The 26,241-nt window shown below is 43.4% G+C and overlaps 1 protein-coding gene across 1 annotated transcript in view; it reads left to right on the top strand.

The window, feature by feature from the left end:
• Nucleotides 1-236: 236 nt before the first annotated feature.
• Nucleotides 237-26,241, top strand: part of LOC126163195 (cytochrome P450 9e2-like) — a 57,903-nt gene continuing 31,898 nt past the window's right edge. Inside the window, exons 1-2 of the mRNA XM_049920148.1 lie at nt 237-624; nt 2,996-3,133. Of these exons, the coding sequence (XP_049776105.1) occupies nt 240-624; nt 2,996-3,133 (523 nt within the window). The 5' untranslated portion in view covers nt 237-239. The remainder of the gene's footprint in view (nt 625-2,995; nt 3,134-26,241) is intronic.

Here is a 26,241-nt window from a genome sequence, read left to right on the forward strand (position 1 = left end):
AGGTCGTCGCAGTGGTTCGTATGGCCATTTGGAGCCCTCTTATATCAACTGATGGTCACAGGGTCACTGTCCGATCCATGCTACCTGAGTGCGCAGCCGAGCCCGGAAGAAATAATCAATAGCATAACTGATTCTGTGCGGCCTACCCACCGAGTTTACAGCAGATCGGTCAGGTTCTTCCGGATGCAGATGTTTTTGTGATGATGAAAACAAAATGAGTGTAAAATGTTTTGCAGACAATGGCTTGTGACTGGTGGACGCTCTTTGGGTCGCTGGTGCTGGTCGCAGGCACGCTGACTTTCTTCTGGTGGCGCCAGTACTCCAGGAGGTTCGCCAGAGCCGGGGTCCCGTACACGCCACCGCTGCCCGTGGTGGGGAACACCCTGGACGTGGTACTCAACAGGAAGGCCATGGCGGACATAGTAGTCGACGCGTACAGGCGCTTCGAACCGCACCCCTACGCTGGGTTCTACACTTTTGCGAAGTCTCTGGTCTTGTTGAGGGATCCCGATCTCATCAAGTCCGTCACAGTCAAGGACTTTGACCACTTCACTGACCACGTGGACTTTATGAACACCGACGAGGACACTCCAGTGCTACTGCGGATGTTGTTTCTCATGAAAGGTAAGGGTCTGGTTACCGTAGCTTTGTATCTATGTACTAAGTTTTATTTTCGGAGCATCTTGTACTGGACGTTGATAGACCTGCAGTTTGAGCTGTGCCATTGTTGCAGAAATTAAATGTGTGGCTCTGGAATGAGGAGCCTTTGTGGCAGAAATGAACAGTATTCTAATATATCTCATAGCAACACATTGAGACATTTTATGTATTAACAGACAGGAAACGGTTTTTTCCGAAATCCAAGTGAACTGGTATATTTACTTTAACCAACCAAGAGAAAGTCAGTCATTTAACGTTGACTGACGAAAAAGGAAACTGCAGTAATGAAAATCATACGATATCATCATACCCTCTAAAATCTCTCACATATACATGTTCGTAATTTGCACGAAGAATGACGCAGTTAATTTTTTTTACGTGTCTTTATGTCGCAATACACAGCATTGATGTTGATAACAAATAGACTGGCGGAAACATATATATATATATATAGAGAGAGAGACACTCAGTTGATCGTTGTTCTTTGGTGTCTTTTTATAAATTTAGGCGATGTACGTTGTCTACTTTAGCATGACTGAAAGGATGTCATAACAAGAATTTTATAGGTTATACCATTGAAAGACAACTGTCTCGTTTATTTTTCTAGCAGCCAAAACAATATTGAACTAAAATAACCGCAAAATGAGGTAATATTTTCCATAAGGCATAAAGAGAAGTACGCCTCCCATCTAACTTCTGTAGGACAGATCGGTGTAAGGCTCAAACGAAACCCACAACTACGAGCGTCAATGTACTACAGAAAGGAACAACATTGCTTTTAAAGGTTTAATGTAATACTAATATAGATTCAGCAACACGGTCGAGACACTGCTTACCCATATAAATTAGCTATTCTATGTCTATGATTCTGAATTTGCACTTATGAATCAGACTTTTTTGTTCCATCACGATATACAGGGATACAATTTTAATGATGCTAGGTGCCTCATGGTCCGACTTATGGTGGTAAATCTTCAAACAGGTGTCCGTCCATCGGAATCACCGTCGACAACGACTTACGACTGAGTGACGTGAAAACTTTATTGTTTCCAACGGAATAGCATGACAGGCCTACTCAGTTTGTTCTCTAAGATCATCCAGTGTGTGTGGCCTCGCAGCGTAAGCTGTGTTCTTGAGAGTACCCCTCAGAAGGAAGTCTAGAGGAGTTAAATCTGGAGATCGGGCGGCATACTCCATACACCCTCTTCGTCCTATCCGTCTGGCAGGAAATGTACGGTTGAGAAATGCCCTCACATCCAAGTGAAAGTGAGGTGGCGCCCCATCCTACTGAAAGTAATAATCTTCATTTTACAAACACAACGCTGAGACCAGGAAATGGCATTTCCAACATTTCCAAGAACGAGTCGCCCGTGACACTGTTGCCAAAGAAGTACGGCCCGACTAACCCTCCAGAAGACAGACCACACCAGACTTTTACTCCTGGTAGTTTAACATGTCTTTGCTCGGTTACTTATGGATTCTCCCTGGCCCAGTACGCGCAATTATGGCGGTTGATTGTTCCATCAAGTTTAAACGTCGCTTCATCTGACCACAGAATTCGATCTTGAAAACGTTGCTCTTCTTCACATCTGTTAGTGAACCACTCACAAAATTCGCTTCGCCTATCAGAGTCATCCTCGTTAAGGGCATGGAGAAGTCTTGGAATGTAAGGCTTAAAGTTTTGAGACCGCAAAATTCTACGAACACTGCTTCCGCAGATCCCAGTCTCATGAGAGCATTGCCTCACAGGTTTCTCCGGGGATCGTGTGTGTGCCTGGATTACTGCATCCCCCAACACTCCTATTGTCTGTTGAACTTCTCTTTCGTCCGCTATGTCCCTTCTTCATATCGTGCACCGTTCATTCGGCTTTCAACTTATCTCTCTGATTTTTGTAATTATTACTCTTGTTGGTGGTGGTGTTGCAAATTCAACTCTCCAATGTCGGCGTACCGCACTCACATTCTCTGTTTTCCAGTAACACTTTAGCACACATTTCCGTTGTTCAAACGATAACACTATGTTTGCTGACGATCCCGAAACAAAAGAAAGCATTGTTATGTTTTTCACCGTCTTCTAAATTATTACTCATAAACATTGTATTTATGTCTCCTTTAATTAAAGAAATATTCTGTTTAAAAGAGTGTATACATTATTTTGGGACACACTGTATTTCTCCGTTACGAGGTTCGTCTGCATCATATTACCACTCGCTTTTGTGACACGAACTGACAAATCATTTTAAACAGGCAAGTAGATTATGGACACAGTTAAACAAAGAAATGAGGGATGGCTGACAGGAGGCGCTTATTTTTTATTTCTGTTTCTTGCTTTCAGGAAAAGAATGGCACGAAATGCGGACGACACTAAGTCCTGCGTTCACATCGAAGAAAATGAGAAACATGTTCGTGTTGATAACAGAGATAGGGCAGCAGATGGTAGATTACATAACAAAGGAATGTGACAAAGTCGAAGGTGAGTAGTTCTGGCTGTATCCACATTTCGTCAGATTTCTTTTCACTCATCTTCAAGTTTCGTAATCCATGTCTGTGCTATTGTATTGTTGTTGATGTACACTATCAGAGGAAGGAAGCCAATGACAAATGTAGTTTTATCGTCTTCAGTGTGGCGATGGAAATGTAATGAATTTCCTCTTATCTATAATTTAAGGAATTCTAAACCATTAAAAGGCCTGAGTTAGTGGGTTGTGTATATTGCCGGGTTCCAGTCAGTCGAATCTAGCGTCGTCTGACACTCGTCTGCAGCCACAGGTGTGGTGCTGAAGAGAAGTGCAAGCAGAACCGAACTGTGGTTGTGTGACAGGACCGTGACTATTCGTGAGACACGTAAGAGGCAGGAGGGTTAACCTTACTGGTTACAGAGTTAAAGTCGTGTTTCCTGCAGGGCTGTAATTTTTTGTCAAAAATTAAAACTTGTGTACATCACGCCTGGTCAGTGTAAATAAATATTAATTGCTTTGAAATATATCTTGCATCCTCCGCGGAATCATTGTTTGAAGATTTGAAAAGTTCGCCGTGGTTGTGAAACGGACAGTAAAGAAGTACAATGTTTGCGGTCTCCATAATTGTCCACAAGAAGATCGCATCATTAAAAAATTGCTGATAATTTTGAGAAATACTTTTAGATACCCAGTTCTTCGTCAAAAGAGTGTTACATAATGCTCGACACAAACAAATTTAAAATAATGGGCGGAAGCAGAGAGGAAGACTCGAATTTGTTTGGTTGCATCGTCGCGGATCAGTCACTCGTGACAGTTACAGCTGTCGGACATTGGGGAGGAGCTCGAGGTGGAATATGCCCATGAAGATCCAGTCACGAGGGAGGCTCACGCCTTACTGCGAATCAAGCAAACAATTACAGTGATATGTGGCTCAACGTCTCAACTATGTTTCAGTTGTGTTAACCAGCATGACAAGCTTACCAGATGTGACTAACAGGAAGGGTGGAGATGGTTCCAAGATTATCGTTCGTATGTTTCCCGTTAGACAGCAACATCAACATGTTTATAAGTAAGTACATTTCATTTTTGTTTTTAGAAGATATTCTACATCCTTGAGGAACCCCTCACGAAACATCAATGGAATGGAATGTGTATCTATAAACCTAATTAATAATACCGCAGTTATGCTCAATATATTCCACGGTTAAACTCTACAAGAAGAGAATGTACGTCGCAGAGAATCCTTGATCTTTGAAAGGTGACACAGGCAATGTACAGTAAAACTGATAGATCCTGTTCAACTGAGACTAGGATTGCCTTTGTGAATCGGCTTATAAGATTTCCACTTACCTGTTCTGTGCAGTTCTCTCGATGGTATCATTCCTCATAACATGTACTGCGACGTAATGGAAACTTTTGCATCTGCAAAAAATCTATGTAGCTACGACTGGATGTGCGTCTAACAAAACTACCTTAAAGCCGGGGTTCCATGACAATTCCTTCATCGATAAACACTGCAAAATCGTTCACAATCACTCAGTTTGATGCGCTTAATTTTACAGGGTCAACGCACATTTTCAACTTCAAAATGGTTCAAATGGCTCTGAGCACCATGGGACTTAACTTCTGAGGTTATCAGTCCCCTAGAACTTAGAACTACTCAAAGCTAACTCACCTAAAGACGTCATACACATCCATGCCCGAGGCAGGATTCGAACCTGCGAACGTAGCGGTCGCGCTGTTCCAGACTGTAGCGCCTAGAACCGCTCGGCCACTCCGGCCGGCGTTTGAACTTCGAGAACACCCTTGTTCTTGTAGTCTTCAGTACAAAGACTGGTTTGAAGCAGCTCTCCACACTTTGTTGTGCAAGTCTCTTCATTTCCAAATAAATACAGAAACCTGTGTCCTACTCAACCTGCTTACTGTAGTCATCTCTTGGTCTCCCTCTACAATTTTTAACCCTTCACACTTCCCTCTGATACTAAATTGGTCATCCCTTGCTTTCTCAGAATGTATCAGTAGTAGGTCGCTGCAGGTTCTAGCCAAGAATTCTCTGATATCAGCTTCAGTGTTTTCTTGTCTGCGGTGTCATATGATAGTTGAGACAATTGCACATGTTAAATTTCACTGACAGTAGCATCAGAATTTTCTTATCTTGTAGGTCATTCTGGAAATCATGACATCTTTCCACGTGCTGAGGTCAAGGGTGGGAGGAGCTATTCAGTCTCCCTGAAAATATCTGAACTGCAGAAAAATTCCTCGACTACATTTGCATTACTGACTTCAGAAAATTCCTTTAAGCACTGGCTCCCCAGTCTTCACATTGGTAACTTTGATTTGCAGCTATATATCATTCACCACGGAATAGTGGAACGACTAGGCAACATTTATCTCTATAAATGATTGAAAACCAACGTTTGGTTATAAAATGTAAATAACGAAATAGGAATCCATATTAGTTGGAAATGAGCTTTTTAAATTAATTACTGTCAAAGAAACTCTGAAGACGTTAGTGAAAATAAATCAATTTTCACATCCTACTTGCTGCTGTCACCAGCAGATTGCCACACTGTAGAGAGCGCGTGCCTAGCACCACCAGCAGGTGATCTCTGCACCAAGCTGATAGATGTCTACACCGTTAAGATCGTCCTTAGGTTGTTGGTTGTACAATGAGTAAGTGGTTCTCACTGTTACCAACTGATTGCTCTACAGTAAGAAACGCAAGAGAGTCAAAAGTTAATTATTTTGCAGAGTTAAGATGCTGTGATATTCTAAAATGTCTGGAAAATACATTGGCGCCACAAAAAGTGCAATGTTTGCACCTAGAATCCAGGGCTTAGTAGAGGCTAATACACGAAAAAACGTTGTAAGACTCAAATTAGTTAATCAGATGTCAAATGTCCCATTTGTAATCTCCCCTGCCACGGTGCAACAACAGTATCCTTTACCATAATATTCGCTCCCTGCCCACCCAAAAACTCCTCTACCTCCACACCCTCAATCGACACCGCGTAGATGCCTTCATCCTAAATGAAACCTTCGTCCAACCCCATAACTCCGTCTCCACAGCCCCTTGCACCCTCCACCGCACCGAATAACCCACTCCCCCTGGCGTGTGGCGGGCTTGCAATTGGCCACCTCAAGGACCTCCCGGTTCAGCCTCAACAATCCTGCTGAGCATCTCAGCCTCAGACTCTTCTTCCCTGCCCTTACTGTCACTTGTGCCACCAACTACATCCACCCTCTTACCCCCATCCCTTACGATTTGCTGGCCCACATTGACCACACCTTCTCCACCTACATAATTGCCACAGACCTCAATATCCACAGCCGAGCTTTTGCCGAACTCCAGTGGTGGTATCAGTTTATCACCACCATCCACGGAGACCTGGTTGCCCTCCCCCAACACATCTGACCCGAATCCAACACCACTCCTGACATGATCCTAGCCTCTCCCAACGTCCTTGGGCGCATCACTGAGGAAGTCCTTGACCTAATTGGCAGCGACCATGCCCCCCTCCTCCTCACTATCTCACTATCTCCTCCTAAAGTCGTCCACAATTACTCCTGTGCCAAATGGGATGCCTACTGGGACTTCATACACACCCAGGTCGAACACCACGATCTTACCTGCCAATCTCCTGAAGACATCTCCTGAACTGCTGCCTTCCTCCACCTGCCCTTGTCTGACGTCATAGCCACCCACATCCCTACGAAAGCCATCCACCCTCACCACCATCACACGCCATCCTTCTCCTTCATGAATCCTGTCACCTCTACTGCTCCTTCCTCCACACTCGTGACTGTGACACACTCATCCGCCACCGGCAATTACAATGGCACATCCGCAACATGCTTACTGCGAAGAAACACTGTGCCTGGCGACAGACATGCACACAACTCAACGCCACACTCCCAATAAACTCTTACAAGTATTGGTCGCATTCCACTGCCTTACTGGGAACCACCCTACCCTCCACTCCTTCATAACCATACCTTTCCTGGTAGCCTCAGTAAGGCGAACCATATTGCCTCGTACCTATCTGATGTGTTTTCCATTACAGATGATCCCCAATTTGATTATTCCCTCTTCCTTGACATTATAGACCACACAGATACCTTCGCTTCTCCCCTTGCTCCTAGGTTCCAGTACTTGAACCACACACCACCATTGAAACTTAACACTCCAATCACTACACAGGATACTCCGCACTAAACGCAACACCGCCCCCTGCCAAGACCGTGTTACCAACCCCCCATCTCAAATACTGCCCCACTGCCCTCCCTTCTTCCTTGCAATCCTTGCCACCCTGTACAACGTAATCCTTGCCACCGGCTTCTACCCTGACTTGTGGAAAACCTCCCATATCCTGATGTTCTCCAAACCCAACAAGCCTCCTTCTGACACCTCTTCCTATCGCCCTATATGTCTCACTTCAGAGTTCAGCAAGCTCTTGGAATCCATCCTTACCTGGCACATCCATCACTACCTCCACTGACACCACCTCCTCGCCAGCAGCCACTGTGGCTTTCAACCTTGCTTCACTGCCGACGACCAACTCTTACACCTCACTCATCTCCTCTCCCTCCACCTTAATTCCCGTCGCTCCGCCATTTTTGTCTCTCTACACCTCGAAAAGACCTACAACCACATATGGTGTCCCGGTCTCCTGTTTAAACTCAAGACCATGCCCATCCTATTAATTATGTCTGACTGCCTCTTTCCTCTCCCACTACCCTTCCTATGTTACCGTCCATAGCGCCAATTACTGCAACTTCTACCCCTCCATGGGTCTGTTAAGTCTGTTATCTACGTAGTAAATTCTCTAAGTTCGTCACTGCAAGACATGGTGACAAGATGGAGCTATGTTACCGTCCATAGCGCCAATTCCTGCACCTTCTACCCCTCTCCTCTACTTCCTGTACACAGCCGATATGCCCCAACCCCCCCCCCTCCAGGCCACCCCCTGCAGTATGCTGATGATATGACCTTCCTTGCCTTCTCTCCTACCTTTCAATAGTTCCAATGCCATCTTCAGAATCCCCTTGACCTTTTTGCCAGACGGCGTAACCAGTGGCTCTTAAAAATCAATCCTTCTGAGACCCAGGCAAAAATTCTAGGTCATACCACTCGCTCCTACCAGCTCCTTGATTTTTCCCTTTCCATCTGCACCTGTTCTGTCCACTTCTCCCACACCCTCACCCACCTTGGACTCATCATGGACCATCACCTCAACTGGATCCCTCATCTCCACTCAATCCAATCCAAAGCCCACAACTGCCTCCATCTCCTTAAACTCCTCTCTGGCTGACATGGGGGTTGAACCCCTCTACCATCCTCCACACCTACAAATCCTTAATCCGTCCCATCCTCTCTTATGCCAGTCCCGTCTGGATATCTGCCCCTGCCCCCCCCCCCTGCCACCCAAATTCTGTAAGTCCCTCTAGGTCCTTGAGCACCATGCATTCCACCTCACCTTACATGTACGCCTCCTGTCCCCCACATGGATCCTTTATGACCTGATTCCTTTCCCCCATCTGCTCCTTTTCCTCAAACATATCTGAGTCCTCCACAACTCCTGCCAACTTGATACCCCCATCCCTTAGTTGCTCCTCTCCTCCCCAACCCCTGCCCACTGCTGCGCCTTCACCATTGTGTCCCTCCTACACTCCACCTCTACACCCTTCATCACCTCTCCCATGGTGGCTTCTGTCAACTCCCCCTCCGGATGATGCCCTCTCTCCCTCCATTTATCCCTCCTATCATCTCTGATCCTCACTTCCCCCTTTCTCCCTCTGTCCTTTTCCTGGGCTCCCTCTGCCCCCCTTCCATACTGTTTTCTTTTCCTGCCTACCCTCTCTTTAACTCCTTTCTCTCTCCTGAGTCGTTTGCTTTCCCCTCCACTGCCTTCCCACTCCTTCTCATGTCTGCTCTGCCCTCCCTTGTCTGTGTCGTCTCGCTTCATTGGCTCCCCTTTTTTTACTTTTCCTATCCTCCCCCCCCATTCTTTCCCCATCTTTCTGGGTCCTCCCCCCCGCCCCCCTCCCATATTCATTTGCACTCTGTAGTGTAATGTTTTCCGTGAGTGTTCAGTGTTGTGCGTCCCCCCTTTTTAAGTGTTGTAAACAGAAACCAGACTGCCGTCACGTTTTTTAATTGTGCCTGTCTCATTACTATGTGTTTTAATCAGCATCGCCCACCCTTTGGTTTTTATATTTTCATCGCACCTTCTTCACCATGTTCGTTTTAAGCAGTCACAGTTTTATCACCTGTTTTTATTGTTATATTTCCTCATTATGTTTTTTAACTTTATCTGTAGGCTGCAGAGGGATTATAGTTTTCTCAATGAGTATGCCGGTAGAAGTGCCTCAACATTTGCTTTACCAACACTAGAAGCATCATTGGAGGTGGTGGCGGTAGCAGTAATGGCGTCTGCACCATCAGACAGTTCCAGTATGCAGTTCATCAGGGAATATTGTTTGGGCTGGATCCAGCATGCACCAATCTTGGTTATTGTTCAGAGCCAACCCTCCTTCACCAGGTAATGTTTGGGGTGGATCCGTCCAAGCAATAATTAATGGATAATGTTCAGTATGGATCGAACAATGTAGTGTCCAAAAGGTGGATCTTCCTGCATTAGATGTGATACTGCAGCTGCCGTCACCTCTGGTGCCACCACCACCACCACAGCCTCCAGACACACCCCCAGCAGTGGTGTAGGGAGCGTCAAAGCACTTCCACCGCCATTCAAATCGAGGAAACTACAGACGCCTTGGCTATTGTGATATAAACGTATGTTACAGATAGTTGCCTGCTTCACTATCTTGAGACACACAGACAGCAATGTCTCTACTACCAGTATGTTGATCATGTGATCATTAACTTGGTTATCTCGCAAGCATTGGGTAGTTAGGTGACCGAAATATGTACATTAATAACTTGATGAGATCCACTCTCTAGGCGACGCTCATTGAGAAAATCTATATCTCGATTCTTACAAACTGTAATGTATCTACTACTACATTTCTCATGTGATTGTTAAGTTGAAAATTCCTAGGTAGTTCTGCATATCTATGAGTGACAGCAGATGCCTTGAATGTCTGCACCGCTGGTTATAACTTGTTGTACTAGCATGCCTGGATGAAGTGTTGCTTTACTGTCTACCAGTAACAGAACGTATATTGGAACAGGTATGCTGGTTGCTTGATGCCTGGTGCATGACACTGACACCTGATGCATGACATATGATGCTCTACACATGATGGCTGATACATGACGCCTGTTGCTTGACGATTGATGCCTAATGCCTGATACATGACGCCCAACGCCCGACGCCTGACAATCGAGAAACTGACGCACATGCACACAGAATAGTTCAACTGAGCTAGAACTTTACAGTTACACAGCAAGTATAAGCAAATTTAAAAGAAATGAGCGGAAGTTCACGTGATCGGAAGGAGCACAATCTTTGATCTTTAGAGTGTGAAGGCAACCATCTGTGGTAGTGGAAAGTACTAACATGTCTTCCTCCATCGTGCAAGAAAAGACCGACCGACGAGCAGTTTGGTTTCTGGTTATTACTGGAGACCATCGACGATCTTGTTACTGATACGCGTAATACAAATTGCACCAAACATGACACGCATATTAACAGGAAGAATTTAAGTGTGCTTACAACTCTTACAGAACCACTCTGTGATAACATTACAGTTGTTAAAAACTATGATTAAATAGATTGTCAGGAGCAATTAGAGAAGGAGCAATCCGTAATGTTTAAGTCTGTTATCAACGTAGTAAATTCTCCAAGTTCGTCACTGTAAGACATGGTGACAAGATTGAGCTATCGTTTCTCCTTCACGAGAACGACAGCGTGACAGCGAGAGGAATGGTGGAAAAAATCGGCAAGGAAGCACTGTAGCTATACCATATAAAGAGGTTTGTCTCAATCCTAACCTCTCAGAAAGAAACCAAGTTTTAAGAGAGGTTGGGATTGAGACAAACCTTCAGTTTAAGAAAGAAATCAACAAAACGTAATTTTAGCTTATTACATCAGCACAGAAAATTATTGGTTAAGAATTTTCTGCAATCATCAGAAATTTCAACTCTACCCAATTTTAATGCAGTCAGTGTGAAATGTCAGCTATCTTTATTGCATCAAAATATTCGAGGACTGAGAAATAAAAATTAATGAATTAACTCTCTGCATAGATGAACTGTTGTTATTGCGGTCTCCAGTTCAGAGCCTGGTTTGATGCAGCTCTCCATGCTACTCTATCCCGTGCAAGCCTCTTCATCTCCCAGTACCTACTGCAACCTACATCTTTCTGAATATGCTTAGTGTATTCATCTCTTGGTCTCCCTCTACGATTTTTACCCTCCACGCTGCCCTCCAATACTAAATTGATGATCCCTTGATGCCTCAGAATATACCCTACCAACCGGTCCCTTCTTCTAGTCAAGCTGTGCCATAAATTCCTCTTCTCTCCAATTCTATTCAATACCTCCTCATTACTTATGTGATCTACCCATCTAATCTTCAGCATTCTTCTGTAGCACCACATTTAGAAAGCTTCTATTCTCTTCTTGCCTCAACTATTTATCGTCTAAGTTTCACTTCCATACATGGCGACACCCATACAAATACTTTCAGAAACGACTTCCTGACACTTAAATCTATACTTGATGTTAACAAATTTCTCTTCTTCAGAAACGCTTTCCTTGCCATTCCTAGTCTACATTTTATATCCTCTTTACTTCGACCATCATCAGTTATTTTGCTCCCCTAATAGATAGATGAATTAGAGTCTGCAAACACAGGTAACGTAATCTTAACTTGAAAGTTCTGTAACTTAACTTAAAATTTCTATACCAGTGGTCACATGATGTTCAGAGCGGCAGATTATGTCACCTGGGTTTGCGGATAGATGAATTAGAGTCCGCAAACCCAGCTGATTTAATCTGCCTCTTTGAACATCATGTGACCACTGGTAATGTGTTCATTGTAAATTAGTATTGTAGTAGTTCAATTATATGTTTATTAACTTATAAATAAGAAAACATTTTTTAATTTAGTAAATGAGTGTTTGTAAAATGATGTTTGTAAAATGATTCTTTCACATAGTATTCATTAAAAATATGACGATCATTCCACTTGAGACCTATGGAAGGCACATTAGCTAATTTGCTTCAGTTGTAAATATTAGTCATGTATTATTGTTTTTCTGACATGTTCTACATCCTGAAGGACTTCCTCACTACGAATCAACTGGAATGAAAGTAAATCTAATCTAATCTAATCTAGCCGACGTTAAAGTTGGTGTTATAACGGAAGAACTATTTGGAATATAGCAGCAGATTAATGTAAACGACTGTTACCTGTTGTATTTGGACATAATAGAAGATTTTGCCGGGATTTTTATCAAAGTAGAGATGTGCGACAACATAACGCCAAACCACAACTTCTACATAGAAAGAGTTGTTGCCATGGAAACAGCAGTTTGATTGTGGACAATGATAAGCTACTGCAGTAGAATGCTTGACGTGGCTGACGTCCAGTTCTAGAGTAAAGATACATTATAAATTTATATGTCCAGGAGCAAAAAAATGGTTCAAATGGCTCTGAGCACTATGCGACTAAACTTCTGAGGTCATCAGTCGCCTAGAACTTAGAACTAATTAAACCTAACTAACCTAAGGACATCACACACATCCATGCCCGAGGCAGGATTCGAACCTGCGACCGTAGCGGTCACGCGGTTCCAGACTGGAGCGCCTTTAACCGCACGGCCACACCGGCCGGCTGTCCAGGAGCAGACAAAGTTATCGGTAACCACGTTATATATATTGTAATGTGCCTGGACACGTGACTATGATAAACTTTAACGTCTTCCTTGGCTAAGGAGTATGAAATTACCTGGCTACAGGCTATAATATACACTACAGAATGGATCGTGTGTTTGATCGCGTACAATTATTTAAGTGTATTAGACTCTAACAAACGGCATTTACAATATGTACTCTGTACCGATCACGTTCTTGTGGTGTCAGCTAACAAATAACTTACAGAACAGCTGTTGTGTGGTGTGTAACAACATTCTGCTGTTCTTCTGGAGTAATAACAATACCCAAAGATTGACTGGTGTGCAAGTAGCCCTTCCTGACACTCAAAGCGGAGAAAATCTTATAAACTATGCCCTATCGGCACACAGTTTTAATAATCTGCTTGTAAATTACGTGGAGATTCTTAACACTGGCTCCAACAAAGACAACGTAAGCATCACGTGAAGTGCTGTATTAAAACAGAGAAACATGTTTCTCTCAGTCCAGGACAGTGTTCTCCACGATACAGGCAGACAGAGATATCGCCGAATTAGGACTGGTACCGCAAACAGTGTTATCTCAGTCCTAAGAAAAGGAGTAAATATATCGCACAGACTTCACCATTCCCCATTACGGAAATGACACCTTTAAGTTCAGTTACTGTGGTGTGTGTACGGAAAACTGGAAATGGAAGAGATCGAAACCAAAAAATGAAAACTACAATATATGGGCGAAGGCGACTGCCATAAATGAAGTATATAGACTGCAAATGGAAAAAGAATAAGCTATTGCAGATGAGCGGATAAGGCTTACATGTTGCTAAAAAACACCGTGAATGGCGAAATTTGGCTACGACTGGGGAATATAAAGCATCTACAGTGACCCACTACTTGTATCCTAACAGCTGATCCAGTCTTTTAGTCAAACTATACCTCAAATTTCTTTTTTCACCGGTTTTATTCAGTACCTCCTCATTGATTACCTCATCTGCCTGCCTAATCTTCAGCATTCTTCTGTACCACCACACTGCAAAAGCTTCTCTTCTCGTCTTGTCTGACCTGTTTATCGTTCACTTTTCACTTCCAAACAAGACTATATTCCAGACAATTACCTTCAGAAAAGACTTACTAGCGCTTAAATCTATATTCGATGTTAACACACTTCTCTTCTTCAAAAACGCCAGCCTACATTTCATATCCTCTCTGCTTAGCCCATTGTCAGTTGACTCGACAAATAGGAAAACTAATCTACCACGTTAAGTGTCTCATTTCCTAATCTAATTCCGCCAGCATCGTTAGATTTAATACGACTACAATTCATTACATTTGTCTCGCTTTTGCTGATGTTCATCTTATATCCTCATTACTAGACACTTTCCATTCCGTTCAACTGCTCTTCCAAGTCCCTTGTCCGTGACAAAGGTACAGTGTCATCGGAAATCTTAAAGCTAGCACTTCTTTTCCCTGAACTTTAATTCCTTCGTCAAGTTTCTCTTCGCTTTTGTCTAGTGTCTGCTCCTTGTACAGATTGAATAACGCAGGGGATAGGCTACAACCTGTCTCACTCCCTTCTCAATCGCTGCTTCCCTTTCATGTCCCTCGACTCTTACAACTGCCAATTGGTTTCTGTGCAAGTCGTAAATAGTGTTTCGTTCCCTACGTTTTACCTCTGCTACTCTCAGAATTTCAAAGAGAATATTCCAGTCAGCATTGTCAAAAGCTTTCTCTAAGTCCACAAATGCCATAAATGTAGGTTTACCTTTCTTTAACGTATCTTCTATAAGAAGTCCTATGCTCAGTATTGACCAGTATTGCCTCTCGTGTGCCTACATTTCTCAGGAATTCAAACTGATCTTTCCCGAGATTGGTTTCTACCAGTTTTTCCATTCTTCTGTAAATAATTCGTGTTAGTGCTTAGCAACAATGACTTATTAAACTGATAGTTTGTTAATTTCCACACCAGTCAGCATCTTCTTTCTTTAGAACTGGAATTACTACATTTTCCTTGAGACCTGAGTGTTCACCTGTCTCATACCGCCTGAATTGCTTGGTGCGCAACAGGAATCACGAGAAGACTTCGTTCAACATTGGAAGGATTTGTATTTTGTCAGTACAGTTTTAACCATGATTTGTTTCTTATTACCATTAGTTTACCATATACTTTAACAATACTGAAGTATCTTTAGTGACTCTTAGACTGCTCCTAGTACTTATTATGTTAAAAGTGGATACTAATAATTTATATTTGATATCGAAAAATTAGTAGTTTCCATATAAAGTTCAGTGGTCCCCGGCATTTAAGATCGTTATGTCAGATAGGCACTGGAGACCTAGAAACGACGGAGAGGCTCCGTCCCGCCGTACCCCTCAGTGGTTCACCATCCTACAACAGGCCGCAGCAGTCCACCCACCCCACCGCCGCCCCACACCGAAACATAGGTTATTGTTGTGCGGTTCGGCCCCCAGTGGACCCCCTGGGAACGCCTTATACCTGAAGAGTGTAGCCCTAGTTGTTTGCGTGGTGGAATAATTACGGTCTAGGTGTACGTGGAAGTGGTGTTTGCGCAGCAGTCGCCAACACAGTGTAACTGAGGCGGAATAAGAGGAAACAGCCCGCATTCGCCGAGGGAGATGGGAAACCGCCTTAAAAGCCATCCACAGGCTGGCCGGCGCACCGGACCTCGTCCTCCCGCTCGGGAAGCAGTATTAGACCGCGCGGCTAGCCGGGCGAGACCTCTCACGCTTAGGTCGGTTCCTCATCCAACTAGCATACTTTCAGCCAGTCTCCCTGACTGCTTTCCAACGATGGGAAATGCTTGCTTGCTCTTCACTACTATAGCGTCACTGTATCACTCGCTGGCAGGACATCTTCATCCTTAATCGCCCTATCTATCTAATCTACGACTGTCTCGTGTAACACCATATTTAAAGCCTTCCAGTTGTTTCATATCTGTCTTCCCCACTGTCCATGTTTCGCACCCTTACAGAGCAGTGATTCCAATATAATGTTTCGAGTATCTTTTTCTGATCTCTTATTTTATATTTCTGTTTGTTGGTAGATGTTTCTTTTTATAGAAAGCCCTTTTGCCTCTCCGCTACGTCTTCCTTGCATTTTTCTTCTTCACCTGTTCTGTTTCTGAGTTAACAAAATTTACCCATCCCTTCAAAAGCATCTTGTCCAAGTTTAACATTTAATACTGCATGTTGTCCTTCTGTTATGTATACCACAATCGAAGTTTCCTTTGCGTTTATGGGCACTTTATGGCCACCAGCTAGTACATATGTTCTTTCATTAAGAGTCTGGGGCAGTTCAGTCACTTTCACCAATTTCTGCTATGCCATCAGGAAATAATATTATCGTGATTTTCTGTCCACGACAAACAGCTCTTCAATTCGAGATAGTGTGTTACTTTCCTCACTGCCTCTTCTACGCTGAAGCGCAAAAGACACTGGTATAGGCACGAGCATTCAGAAACAGAGATATGTAAACAGGCTGAATATGGCGCTGCTGTCGGCAACGTCTATATAAGAAGATCAGTGTCTGGCGCAGCTGTTAGACCGGCTACTGCCGCTGCAATGGCAGGCTGTTAAGATTTAAGCGAGCTTGAATGTGGTGTTACGGCCGGCGCACGATCAATGGAACACAGAGTCTCTGAAGTGGCGATGAAGTGGGGATTTTCCCGTACCACCATTCCACGAGTGTGCCGTGAACATCAGGACCACGGTAAAACATCTGATCTCCGACATCGCTGCGTCCGGAAAAAGATAAGAACGGGAACAACGACGACTGAAGAACATGATTCAACGTGACAGAGGTGCAACCCTTCCGCAAATTGCTGCAGATTTCAGTGCTGGCCCATCAACAAGTGTCACCGTGCGAACCAATCAACGAAACATCGTCGACGTGGGCTTTCGGTACCGAAGACCCACTCGTATACCCTTGATGGCTGCGCGACACAAAATTTTAGACATCGCCTGACCCCGTCAACACCGATATTGAACTGTTGATGACTGGAAACAAGTTGCCTGCCCGGACGAGTCTCGTTTCAAATTGTATAGAGTGGATGGACGTGTACGAGTATGGAGGCAACTTTATGAATCCATGGACCCTACATGTTGGCAGGCGACAGTTCAAGCTGATGAAGGCTCTGTAATGGTGTGGGGCGTTTGCAGTAGGAGTGATATGGACCCCTGATACGCCTAGATAAGACTCTGACAGGTGACATGTATGTAAGCATCCTGTCTGATCATCTGCATCCATTCATGTCCGTTGTGCATTCCGACGGACTTGGGCAATTCCAGCTGGAATGCGACACCCCACACGTTAATAATTGCTACAGAGTGGGTTCAGGAAAACCCTTCTGAGTTTAAACACTTCCGCTGGTCATCAAACTCCCCAGACATGAACATTATTGGGCATGTCTGGGATGCCTTGCAATGTGCTGCTCAGAAGAGATCTCCAACACCCTCGTACTCTTACGGATTTATGGAGAGCCCCGGAGGATTTATGGTATCGATTTCCCCCCCAGAACTACTTCAGACGTGAGCCGAGTCCATGTCGCGTCTTGCTGCGGCACTTCTGCGTCGCTACACGATATTAGGCAGGTGTACCAGTTTCTTTGGCTCTTCAGTGCACCTGTTGTATTAGGACTTGTTCCCGCTCCATTCACGTAAGGATCGTGGAAGAATTAATTTTTTAAATTCCTCTGTGCGTGCTGTAATTAATCTTATTAATATTATGGGTGCCGTAAGAGTGGAATTGTAGTATATTCCTAAAGTCCTTATTTAAAGCCAGTTCTTGAAATTTTGTCACTAGACAATCTCGGGATAGTTTCCGTCTGTCTTCAAGAGTCTACCAAATGAGTTATTTCAACATCTCAGTGACAGTCTCCTGCATCTCGAACTAAATCCCTCAATCCCTGTAGACAGCTGTACTCTGATTATAGCCCAAAGAGAGACGGCCCAGAGCTTCAGGCTCTGGACTGTCAGCATGCATGTACCCATGCATGTACTGGTTCCGCACTTCTCTGAATCAGTTCAGATGAATGCTGACACGGTTCTTTTAAAGTGGACTGTTCCTTATAACACTTGTCCAATCCAAGCTACTGCTCTAACTTCCACAGTGCGAGAACAGTAATTTCCAATGGTTGTTGGCAGTGATTCCTTCAGAAAACCATTAACTCGCTTACAAAACTGGTGGTGGTAGACACGTGCAGTAGGCTACGGCACAGGTCCCCGCTGTCCTCTACCGCGTCACGTCAAGTGTCGAGATCACGTGGTCTGCAGAGTGGTCGCTGTCATAACAAACAGTGTCGTTTTCAGTTTACATGCTTACAACATACGTAGTAGCCAGTCTCTTGTTCAAGACGTTCACTGTAAGCTTGGACTAAGTTTTAATCTGTAGCTGGATTTCTTACAGCAGCAAGACGCATATGGGTCTTGTGTAAGGGCTTGCCACATTTCACAGTGTTGATTCTTTGCATAACTGTCGACAACCAGAGGCCAGAGGACACTCCGTAAACTAGACATCCTTACTAGTATTATGCACGAAAGCTCGTTTCCCACTGGCTGAACTACGCTAATACTTGTGAAAATTGTGAGACCTAGAATGACTGTCGTGAATGAATCCAGAGCTAAAAACGTCTGGAAGATTGCATCAGCAATGAAATTGTCATGATAATAAGTCCTTCACCCTCGTCTGTTCCCTCACTGGATCATATCTTGGTTTTCCTCTGTATCCTAGGAATTCCCACCAATGGTCTCTCCGTTGCTCACTGAAGGAAAATTGGTTTTTGACAGTTTTTCACATTACAAGTCGATACCTCACACCCACAATACAGAAATGGCAATACACTCTGCTGGTAATCTTTCCCTTTCAAACACATAGAAGTCTTTGGAGCAGACAGTCTCGGCGGATTTCATCGCTGAAATCTGGTTCAAATGGCTCTAAGCACTATGGGTCTTAACATCTGAGGTCATCAGTCCCCTAGAACTTAGAACTACTTAAACCTAACTAACCTAAGGACATCGCACACATCCATGCCCGAGGCAGGATTCGAACCTGCGACCGTAGCAGCAGCGCGGTTCTGGACTGAAGCGCCTAGAACCGCTCGGCCACAACGACTGGCGATGAGATCTTCTCGGGTGTATCAGTCAAGTCTTGGCATTCTGTTATCGAAACGTTTCTCTGAGTTTCCTACTTGCCATCTGCAAGTAAAGTGTGAGTTTCGTATCCGGTTGGATCATTTATAGCTGCCTGACCGCTGACTCCTCTACCAAGGACCCAACACGTGGGACAATCACTTGTCTCCGAAAGAGATATCTTGGCCATGGTAAGGGAACACTCAGAGTAGGGCGAAAGGAGGGCTGGGCGTCGAGACCTGGTGGTAACCACCTGTTCCGCCCGTTACCTCTGCTGCTTTCAGTTCTTTGCGTTGCACACATCCTATGTGCAGCACCAGTGTCCTGGTCGACACGTTCAGCAAGCACTCTTTCATTACTGAATCCTAGAAACACTTGGTGTGGTACTTCACCCTTGTTTGTTCAAATCCAAACCAATGACCTTCGTTGATGCTGCGCTCTTCGAATGCATACTTGTCTATTGGGACCAGGAAAACGCTCCCCACATGTTCTGAATGGCACTGCAAGATGCATCGGTACCTCTGGCCGATGTACTGCACGTCACACTCGCAACTGATGCTGTAGGCACCAGGTCCTTGTAGCCCTAGTTGGTCTTTGACCGGTGCAACCATATTGATAAGGAAGGATAGAAATAATTATTAAGGCCATACAAGAGATTATAGGAAAAAATTTGTACATATTCGGATATAAGAATTCTTTATTTTTATCAAATTACTGGCTGCAGAAATAATTAGATTATTCGGACACTGATATAAATTTCACGTTAAAATTAAGCTATGTATAAAAAATACATAGTCCCCCATTCGGATCTCCGGGAGGGGACTGCCAAGAGGGAGGTTACCATGAGAAAAAGATTGAATAATCAACGAAAGGATAACGTTCTACGAGTCGGGGCGTGGAATGTCAGAAGCTTGAACGTGGTAGGGAAACTAGAAAATCTGAAAAGGGAAATGCAAAGGCTCAATCTAGACATAGTAGGGGTCAGTGAAGTGAAGTGGAAGGAAGACAAGGATTTCTGGTCAGATGAGTATCGGGTATTATCAACAGCAGCAGAAAATGGTACAACAGGTGTAGGATTCCTTATGAATAGGAAGGTAGGGCAGAGGGTGTGTTACTGTGAATAGTTCAGTGACCGGGTTGTTCTAATCAGAATCGACAGCAGACCAACACCGACAACGATAGTTTAGGTATACATGCCGACGTCGCAAGCTGAAGATGAACAGATAGAGAAAGTGTATGAGGATATTGAAAGGGTAATGCAGTATGTAAAGGAGGACGAAAATCTAATAGTCATGGGCGACTGGAATGCAGTTGTAGGGGAAGGAGTAGAAGAAAAGGTTACTGGAGAATAAGGGCTTGGGACAAGGAATGAAAGAGGAGAAAGACTAATTGAGTTCTGTAACAAGTTTCAGCTAGTAATAGCGAATACCCTGTTCAAGAATCACAAGAGGAGGAGGTATACTTGGAAAAGGCCGGGAGATACGGGAAGATTTCAATTAGATTACATCATGGTCAGACAGAGATTCCGAAATCAGATACTGGACTGTAAGGCATACCCAGGAGCAGATATGGACTCAGATCACTATATAGTAGTGATGAAGAGTAGGCTGAAGTTCAAGACATTAGTCAGGAAGAATCAATACGCAAAGAAGTGGGATACGGAAGTACTAAGGAATGACGAGATACGTTTGTAGTTCTCTAACGCTATGGATACAGCATTAAGGAATAGCGCAGTAGTCAGTACAGTTGAAGAGGAATGGACATCTCTAAAAAGGGCCATCACAGAAGTTGCGAAGGAATACATAGGTACAGAGAAGGTAGCTGCGAAGAAACCATGGGTAACAGAAGAAATACTTCAGTTGATTGATGAAAGGAGGAAGTACAAACATGTTCCGGGAAAATCAGGAATACAGAAATACAAGTCGCTGAGGAATAAAATAAATAGGAAGTGCAAGGAAGCTAAGACAAAATGGCTGCAGGATAAATGTGAAGACATCGAAAAAGATATGATTGTTGGAAGGACAGACTCAGCATACAGGAAAGTCAAAACAACCTTTGGTGACATTAAAAGCAACGGTGGTAACATTAAGAGTGCAACGGGAATTCCACTGTTTAATGCAGAGGAGAGAGCAGATAGGTGGAAAGAATACACTGAAAGCCTCTATGAGGGTGAAGATTTGTCTGATGTGATAGAAGAAGTAACAGGAGTCGATTTAGAAGAGATAGGGTATCCAGTATTAGAATCGGAATTTAAAAGAGCTTTGGAGGACTTACGGTCAAATAAGGCAGAAGGGATAGATAAAATTCCGTCAGAATTTCTAAAATCATTGGGGGGAAGTGGCAATAAAACGACTATTCACGTTGGTGTGTAGAATATATGAGTCTGGCGACATACCATCTGACTTTCGGAAAAGCATCATCCACACAATTCCGAAGACGGCAAGAGCTGACAAGTGCGAGAATTATCGCACAATCAGCCTAACAGCTCATGCATCGAAGCTGCTTACAAGAATAATATACAGAAGAATGGAAAAGAAAATTGAGAATGCGCTAGGTGAAGATCAGTTTGGCTTTAGGAAAAGTAAAGGGACGAGAGAGGCAATTCTGACGTTACGGCTAATAATGGAAGCAAGGCTAAAGAAAAATCAAGACACTTTCATAGGATTTGTCGACCTGGAAAAAGCGTTTGACAATACAAAATGGTGCAAGCTGTTCGAGATTCTAAAAAAACTTGGGGTAAGCTATAGGGGGAGACGGGTCACATACAATATGTACAACAACCAAGAGGGAATAATTAGAGTGGACGATCAAGAACGAAGTGCTCGTATTAAGAAGGGTGTAAGACAAGGCTGTAGCCTTTCGCCCCTACTCTTCAATCTGTACATCGAGGAAGCAATGATGGAAATAAAAGAAAGGTTCAGGAGTGGAATTAAAATACAAGGTGAAAGGATATCAATGATACGATTCGCTGATGACATTGCTGTCCTGAGTGAAAGTGAAGAAGAATTAAATGATCTGCTGAACGGAATGAACAGTCTAATGAGTACACAGTATGGTTTGAGAGTAAATCGGAGAAAGACGAAGGTAATGAGAAGTAGTAGAAATGAGAACAGCGAGAAACTTAACATCAGAATTGATGGCCACGAAGTCAATGAAGTTAAGGAATTCTGCTACCTAGGCAGTAAAATAACCAATGACGGACGGAGCAAGGAGGACATCAAAAGCAGACTCGCTATGGCAAAGAAGGCATTTCTGGCCAAGAGAAATCTACTAATATCAAATACCGGCCTTAATTTGAGGAAGAAATTTCTGAGGATGTACGTCTGGAGTACAGCATTGTATGGTAGTGAAACATGGACTGTGGGAAAACCGGAACGGAAGAGAATCGAAGCATTTGAGATGTGGTGCTATAGACGAATGTTGAAAATTAGGTGGACTGATAAGGTAAGGAATGAGGAGGTTCTATGCAGAATCGGAGAGGAAAGGAATATGTGGAAAACACTGATAAGGAGAAGGGACAGGATGATAGGACATCTGCTAAGACATGAGGGAATGACTTCCATGGTACTAGAGGGAGCTGTAGAGGGCAAAAACTGTAGAGGAAGACAGAAATTGGAATACGTCAAGCAAATAATTGAGGACGTAGGTTGCAAGTGCTACTCTGAGATGAAGAGGTTAGCACAGGAAATGAATCCGTGGCGGGTCGCATCAAACCAGTCAGTAGACTGATGACAAAAAAAAAAAAAAAAAGAAAACACGAATCAGAATTAAAGAAAGAACTGTTCCGTGTGTAAACGCATATGCATTAATCTATGAACAATTTTTAGAATAAAGGTTCTTCTCCTTATTCATTGCCCTCATCAAAAACCTTAAGAAGGTTTCGTATTTATAATAATATACTTGTGTCTTTGAAAATTAATTAAAAGTTGGTAGTTTTGTTGAATTTTAATTTTTTCTTGTTCTATGGAGTTTGTTGAGGGCCTCCTCGTATACGTTGTCGCTCTGTGATGGAAATGCTTGACAGTGAGTGATAATGTGTGACTTAAAATCGAAGTTAATAAAAATGTATATTGCTCAGTCAACAATGTCAACTACATTTTTCTAGTGTAGAACGTGATATGTTACCTTCTTTCTTCCTCAAATGGTGATTAGTGAAGCGAACTGTTAATGAGAAACTCCTAAACGCCAGCTGATAATAGTTCGTTTATTGTACTCACCATTTCTTGAACATTATTAGCAATAATAGATTCTAAATGCTGGCCTCACATCACAGACAAGAGTATCATCAGTTTTACTTGGAAGAGAGCAAAAGTATAGCGCATAAGAAGTAAAAAATCATTTCACATTATTCTCACAAATACTTTGAAAACTGATATGCGTTACTCCCATTTGCGCTTTTGTAGGGCACAAATACCGCTAGTGCCCCGCAAAGGCGTGTACATTCTTTCTATAATCCTGTCACGGAGCTATTGATTTACAACTGCTACAGGCAGCACCCACAAGCCGAGAAACAACAGCAACAGGGAAGTAATCGATTTTGTGACATTTTACGAATTCCTAATCATGAGCGAATTATAGTCTCACCTGTATGATTTGGTTGGTTAGCTTTTAAATCTCACCATGTTAGTCTAATTTACTATACACAGTGAAACATCTTGGCAGGTTAAAACTGCATGCCCGACCGAGGCTCGAACTTGGGACCTTTGCATTTCTTACTAAGGACAGTTCTTGCGTCTTTGTTAGTGTCTACAGTAGAATTCCGCAGTACATGTCGATAGTCGTTTGTTTGTAGTGTAGTTTTCCACCGCCTTTCGTATGGGTAAGAACTGTGACTGCTATGTGCAGATGTAAGGCATCCCCAGTTAGTCTGAAAAACAAGCTCCAGGTGCCAGGTATACCTCAGCTAGGTGCAGTCGCTTGTCCTATCAGAGGAAACCTTTCAGCCTACGAGATCTGGGCAGTCACAGAGGGTGGGATTATTGGTAGCCAAAAATTCTGGTGTTAGGCGTGTTATGTGGCACCTTATGGACGTGGCTGCCGGGGAAAGGAAGAAAGTCAGAGTGCACTCTTTGTGCGTAACAGGTGGACTCATCCCAGACGTGGAATGGGTCCTTCTGGATGCCATGAAGACCACAGGGTTCAGCCAACTGCAGGTGGTGGCTCACATCGGTGCTAATGAAGTGTGTCGATTTGCAGCAGGAGATTATCTCTGGTTTCAAGAGGATATCTGAAATGGTAAAGGCACCCATTCTTGCTTGCGAGATGAAAATGGAGGTCACCATTTGCATCATAGTCGACAGGACCGATTGCGGATTTCTGGTATAGAGCCGAGTGGAGGGGCTGAATCAAAGGCTCAGCGGTCGTGTAGGTTGGAGATTCCTCGACTTGTCGCATAGGGTGGTCGGGTTTTGGGTTCTGCTGAATAGGTCAGGAGTCCGCTACACGCAGGAGGCGGCTACACTGGTAGCAGGGGTGTGTGGCTTGGACTGGAGGGGGGTTGGTTAGAGGGACTCGGGAAAACACAAAAAGCCTTCAGTATCAATCAAAGGGGGCAGGCCGAACGTAGGAAGAACGTAAATCTAGAATCTATCGGTATAACAGTTGTAAATTGTCGTAGCTGTGTTGGAGAGGTATCAGAGCTCCAAGCGATAATAAATGGCACTGATGCTCAAATCGTTTGAGGCACTGAAAGCTGGCTAAAGCCGAAATTTTTGCGAACGAGCTAATGTTGTTCAGAAAGGATAGGCTAAATACAGTTGGCAGAGCGTTTTTCTTGCTGTCGGAAGTAGTTTGTCTTGTAGCGAAATTGAAGCAGATTGTTCCTGTGAGTAATTATGGGTAGAGGTCATTTTGGGCAACTGGAATAAATTAACAAATGAATCCTTTTACCGACCTCCTAACTCAGACGATACAATTGCTGAAAGATTCAAAGAAAACTTGAGTCTAATTTCAACTCATAGAATTATAGTTGGTGGTGACTGCTGTTTACCCTCGATGTATTAAGGAAAATACATGTTTAAATCCAAAGGTGCGCATAAAACATCATCCGAAATTGTGATAAATGCAGCAGTTTGTTCATGAGCCTACTCGAATAGTGAACGAATGCGAAAACTCACTTGACCTCTTATCAACAAATATTGCTGAGCTCATAACGAGCATCAAAACCGTTACAGGGATTAGTGAACACAGTGTTGTCAAAGCGAGACTGAATACTGTAATCCCCGTAAGACTGGGAAGCTGCACAGGTCACATCAATATTCAAGAAAGGTAGTAGGAGTAGCGCACTAAATTACAGGCTTGTAATATTAATGTCAATATGCACCAGGATTCTGGAACATACGTATACTGTGTTCGAGCTTTATGAATTACCTCGAAGAGAACGGTCTATTGATACATAGTCATTGTGAAGTACAAGTATTCTTGTATTCACACGAAGTGTTGAGTGTTATGGACAACGGATTTTAGAATGATTCCGTATTTATGGGCTTCCAGAAGGCTTTGACACCGTATCTAACAAGTGGCCTGTGATAAAATTGCGTTCTTATGGAAAATCTTCTGAGGTATGCGTCCGGATTCGTGATTTCCTGTCACAGAGGTCACAGTCGTAGTAACTGATGGAAAGTTATCGAGCAAAACAGAAGTGATTTCTCGCATTCTCCAAGGTAGTGATATGGGCCCCGTGCTGTTCCTTATCTATATAAACGATTTAGAAGACAATCTGAGCAGGCGTCTTAGGTCGTTTGCAGATAATGCTATCGTTTATCGACTAGCATAGTTATCAGAAGATGAAAAACAATTGCGAAATGATTCAGATACGATATCTACGTGGTACGAAAGTTGGCAATTGATCCTAAATAACGAAAAATGAGGTCATCCACACGAGTGCTAAAAGGAATCCGATATACCTCGGTTACATGAGAAATCGGTCAAATGTAAAGGCAGTAAATTCAAGTAAATATCTAGGAACTACAATTACGAACAAGTTAAATTGTAAAGAACACATAGAAAATGTCCTGAGAAAGACTGTGTTTTATTGGCAGAACACTTAGAAGACGCAACAGATGTACTAAAGAGACTGCCTACACTACGCTTGTCCGTCTTCTTTTGGAGTACTGCTGCGTGATGTGGGATCCTTACCAGATTGTATTAACGGAGCACTTCG

Source organism: Schistocerca cancellata, chromosome 2 (assembly GCF_023864275.1).
Source record: "Schistocerca cancellata isolate TAMUIC-IGC-003103 chromosome 2, iqSchCanc2.1, whole genome shotgun sequence".
Classification (NCBI taxonomy): Eukaryota; Metazoa; Arthropoda; class Insecta; order Orthoptera; family Acrididae; genus Schistocerca; species Schistocerca cancellata.